The 4,896-nt window shown below is 36.4% G+C and overlaps 1 protein-coding gene across 4 annotated transcripts in view; it reads left to right on the forward strand.

The window, feature by feature from the left end:
* Nucleotides 1-4,896, forward strand: part of LOC110033311 (calmodulin-lysine N-methyltransferase) — a 65,911-nt gene that overhangs the window by 16,357 nt on the left and 44,658 nt on the right. For 3 of the 4 annotated variants that reach the window (XM_020737238.1, XM_020737240.1, XM_020737241.1), the window contains exon 3: nucleotides 2,469-2,548. In XM_020737238.1, the coding sequence (XP_020592897.1) occupies nucleotides 2,469-2,548 (80 nt within the window). The remainder of the gene's footprint in view (nucleotides 1-2,468; nucleotides 2,549-4,896) is intronic. The other variant, XM_020737239.1, reaches the window with a different exon arrangement.

Genomic DNA, 4,896 nt, shown 5'->3' on the forward strand with positions numbered 1-4,896 from the left:
AAAATTTTATAAGATGGTGGTGAGACCTGCAATGCTCTATGGCGTTGAATGTTGGCCTTTAAAAGAGAAGCATAATAATAAGTTAAGTGTTGCCGAGATGAGAATGATTAGGTGGATGAGTGGCTTTACACTTAGAGACAAAATGCGGAATGAATATATTCGTGATAGGGTTGGTGTAGCTCCTGTGACAGACAAAATTAGAGAAAGTCGTCTTAGATGATTTGGTCATATTAAACGTCGACCATTAGATGATCCGATTAGGAGAGTAGATGTTTTAAATTCGACTTGTGTTAAGAAAGGCAGAGGTAGACCTAGGAAGACTTGGGCTTATTGTATTAAAAATGATCTTAATTTACTAGAACTAAATGAAAATATGACACTAAATAGGATGCAATGGAGAAAAAGGATTCATGTAGCCGACCCCACGTAATGGGATTAAGGCTTTGTTGTTGTTGTTGTTGTTGTTGAAAGTTTTTTGGATTATGTATATTCAGATCCCAAAGAGAGTACATTATATTTATAAAAAATGTATATATTTTTAAAAAAATATGAAAGAAGTGGGCCCATTTTACCCTCTCAAAGCATAGTGAATAATAATATTTTAGAAAATAACTAATAAAGTTGAAAAAAAATTGTAATTTTTTAATATAAAGTATAAAATCAAAATAAACAAATAAGGGCATAAAACACTATATTCAAAGAAGATAAGTGAAAATTGCAAGTCAACAAGGTTGATGGAGAAACAATCACGAAAAATAGAGGAGAAAATTGAATCTCATAACAAAGGAGAAATAAAAGATTAAAGAAAGCCCTCATTACTGCATAAATAATGTTGATGGGGATCAACAAAATTACTGACGAATTGTCTGTTGTGATCACTAGAAATCTATTGATGTGATATGTTGGCCCCTATTTTTTTGGGTTTTTTTTCGTGAAGATTAGTCTGTTTGTTCAAAAAATTTGTTGTTCGATTCCATAAAGAAATAAGCAATTTCTTGTCATGAATCTTCTTATAAAGAAAAAGATGACACAACCATGGTTATTACTCTATCAAGTTGAAACTTATATCCTGCATTTTCATTTTATAGTTTTATAACCTTCTCTTAGTTATCCTATGTAGTTTCAAAAAGATCACATATGGCTTTTGCCCGAGCAACTAAAAAAACTCTATTTACTCTACCAGTCCCGTGATCAATGATAATTGATCACCCATGCGTGAACTTTTACTTGAGCAAGACTGATGATGTGATATTCTTGTTTGATTTTCTGCCCTAGAATGAGGTTTTACTTGATCCAGAGATTATCTAAGGGGCTATTTATGAACTTGTTGCGGCACTTGGCTTTAAGAAACTTTCAGTTAGTATTTTGATCTATAATTTTTATAAATGGAGATATAGATTGTGCCTTGGTTTCTAATGGTATTGCTTACTCCATCATAGATTGCATGCCTTTCCATTGCTTCCACTGTTAGGATGTTATATAGGTGCTTTGACCCCGTACACTGACATAAATGTCCAAACATTTCACCAATTGTTGAGATGGTGACACATGTCCTTAGTTCACAATGTTATTATCTATTTATTTCACTCATATCAATTAACCTTGTATCATAACGATTGCCATAACCATATTGTAATAATATTTATTGCTTTTGTTATTGATTTGATGCATGGTGTGTGTTGACATTAAACATTGAAGCCTCTGGCTTCTTTATAGGTTGATCAATCATTGATAAATCTACTAGTTTCTCATGGTTGTCAATTGTCTCCTCAATTGCCTTACTAGAATATTTTTCTACTTCAAAGTGTACCTTGAGAGTGCTATTTAGTTCCGCATCCCCCACCATCATGTCTGCCTCAATTGCCTTACTAGAATATTTTTCTACTTCAAAGTGTACCTGGAGATACTTTTTATAGTTCGCATATGTGTACAGGGCTTATGGGTGCTTTTGTGTATTTGTGGATATGTAAGGTGTACCATTTGCTTGCGGCTTTCTAGTTCCTGCCAATGAGGTGTCATTAAGAGGGAATGAATGAGTATTTATGTATTTGTACATATGCATGTCAATGCAGCTGTGTTGAATACATTGTGTAGGAAGATTTACATACATACCACTCAATTCTTATGTATTTATGCATCTTACACCCAAACTTCAATTCTTACATATATGAGACATTATCTAAGCATGCAAGGCGTATTTTTTTTTTAAAGTTAAAATAGTGATGGTTTTGATGTGATATGAAAAATTTGGGTGGTATGAATGTAGAAAGCAAAATATAGGTATTAAATATTAAAATACATAAGAATTGGGTTATAGTATGTAAATTCGTTTGTTTATGGTGTTTGCACCACACCTTTCTGTTGACATTTCAGCAGACATTTTGATCTCAATCTTTTGCAGTTTAAATAAATTAGCTTAAGAACTTATATTTCCTTATTCCCTATCATCTTTTGCAAAAATGTTGCAGCCAGAGGTTGGACGATTGTGTTGATCTGGACGATTTTAAAATCTCCAATGAGCATGACATTGATACCACAGGTCTAGTATGTAAGTCTTACCGACGCTTCACCGAAATTGCTACTGCATATTATTTGGATTTGCTAAACTTTCTTTTTGGCTGATGATCATTTTTATATATAAGCACTACTCTATTTCCATTCCGTGAGACTTGATTCATGTATTGTTGGACTTTTTCTGAGGATATTATGTCCAACTCCCAGCTCAAAAATGCTGACCTGAGCAGTTATCACTAATTGATACACAGAACGCATCTTCCCATTCTGGAAAAACGATGCATCAACTTTTTATGCTTTACTGATTGTCGTAATTTGAATTCCAAACTACTATCTGTTAAGTCTGATTCATAAATTGGATGTGCGCGGGAGCTTTTTTTCCTGGACAGTTTTCTCGTAAACAAATAACGGGAGGTGAGAGCCGTGCCGCCAAAACAGTCCCGTTTTCCTTTCTTATTATTTCTTTGCTATAATTCTTTGTTCCTTTTTAGCACTTCCCTATATATATGTGTATTAGGGTTTAGATTAGTAGGTTTTGGTGAGTTATATTTCATATTTCTGTCTGGACAGCCGCTGTCCATTTTCCACTTCGAGAGCTGTATTTAAGGGATTGGGTGGTGCTATGGCTGTATCTTTCTCCCGAGGTGGTGATTATTTTCCTCATATCTCTTTCTGCATCTCCCACATCACTCCTTGCTGGCGAACCTCGCTGCAGCCGCCTGTAACAACATCCCAATTGCTATTTTCTGCTGTTCCAGCCGCCTCCATCACCTTCTCCTCCCTCGTCCTTGCTGCCCATGCTGTCCGAACCCTCCACCTTATTTGCCGCAACACACAATGTCTTCTCTGTTCTGTTTTGCTGCTGTCTAGCAGCCCGAAACAACTACATGCTACTGTTTGGACTGTCGCCCTGTGCTGTCCTGCTGTTCTAGTTGTCCATAACCTTTGCCACCCTTTATCCATAGTCCGTAAACCTATTTCCTACCTTGCCGCCACCTATCTGAGCTCCCTAACCGCCACCATCATCCGGGATCCGCCCTCACGCGAGTTTTGTGTTGTGTGTGCTGCATTTTTCCTTTCAATTGTGTTGATTGTAACCTTATATTTTCTTTTAGTAATAATATTTGCTTTTAGTAATAATATTTGCTTTTCCTAATATGATTTGGGTTAACTCTGGTATCAAATATGTTTTTTTTATGCGAGTTTTTTCTGCTCAACATTTAAGTACATGGGTATTGATATTACTGATTAGCTAAGGCAAACACATAAGAAGCACACATATACTAAAGTGTTACTTGCACACCTGTCTATGCATTTTCTAAAAGATGAGGATTTTACCATTGTTTATGAAACTCTTACTAATCTGGGAGCTTAATTGCTTCCCTAGATTCTACAGAATTGCGAAACGATTGAATTCCACGATCTTCGCAAAACTCTTACCAGAAATCACGGTCCCCATGTTCCTGAATTACTGATTTCTGATTTTAGCCTCTTTTTTTCTTTCCTTTTTACTTCTCTAGATTTCTTTTCTATTTTCTTATTTCTAATTAGGGTATTTTCTATTTTGAGGACTTACCTTTGTTTTTTGTGTTTTGAGAGATTTTATTCTTTGATTTGTGATCTACGAAATATTATATTTTTTTTTGCAAGAGGTGTGTCTGTATCTTGCTCAAGAATAAGCATATCTCGCCGTCTTCTTTGTTTGAGCCCTCATTTTCAGCTGGGACAATTGCTGAACTTGCCAGATCAGCTGTCCTATGTTGACTTCATTTTTAGGTCATTACTCTTTTTCTTCGGATCCTATGATCTAGCTCTAGGGATTCCAATTGACTATCTTAGAAAACTAGTATTGAAATTCATCCCCTTAGAAATTTCAGCCACTTCCTATTTCTCTTGTGATGTCTCGCATTGTGTTGACCTCATTTTTAGTGAGGACTAGTCTTTCTCTTAGGATTTAGGATCTAGCCTTAGGGATCTCCCTTCGACTATCTTAGAACCTTAGAAATGAGACCCGCCTCATTTTAAAAGTTAGACCTACTTCTGTCCTCTTTTGTGGTTTCGCGTTTGTGGTGTCAACTTCTAGCACTTAGAAGGGTAAAACCGGCATGAGGAAGCCCAAAAGGAATTCTTATAGGACCTTTTAAGCCTTAGGGTGGCCTTCTGCACAATTCGTACTCCCGCGCGCACAAACTTCGCAATTCGGAGAGTCTACCCGTCCGATCGCCACAATTCACATCGCTTGCACTGTTACCTATCGAAGACTCGAATAAACTCTTTGAAACGATCGATCGCGGTGAAATTTGAATTTTAACGCGTTTTTACCCGATTGTCGGCGACCTTGACTTGATTGTCGACGACGTCGTCCGAGCGACCCCGGATGAA

This window comes from Phalaenopsis equestris, unplaced genomic scaffold (assembly GCF_001263595.1).
Source record: "Phalaenopsis equestris unplaced genomic scaffold, ASM126359v1 Scaffold001134, whole genome shotgun sequence".
NCBI classification, from domain to species: Eukaryota; Viridiplantae; Streptophyta; class Magnoliopsida; order Asparagales; family Orchidaceae; genus Phalaenopsis; species Phalaenopsis equestris.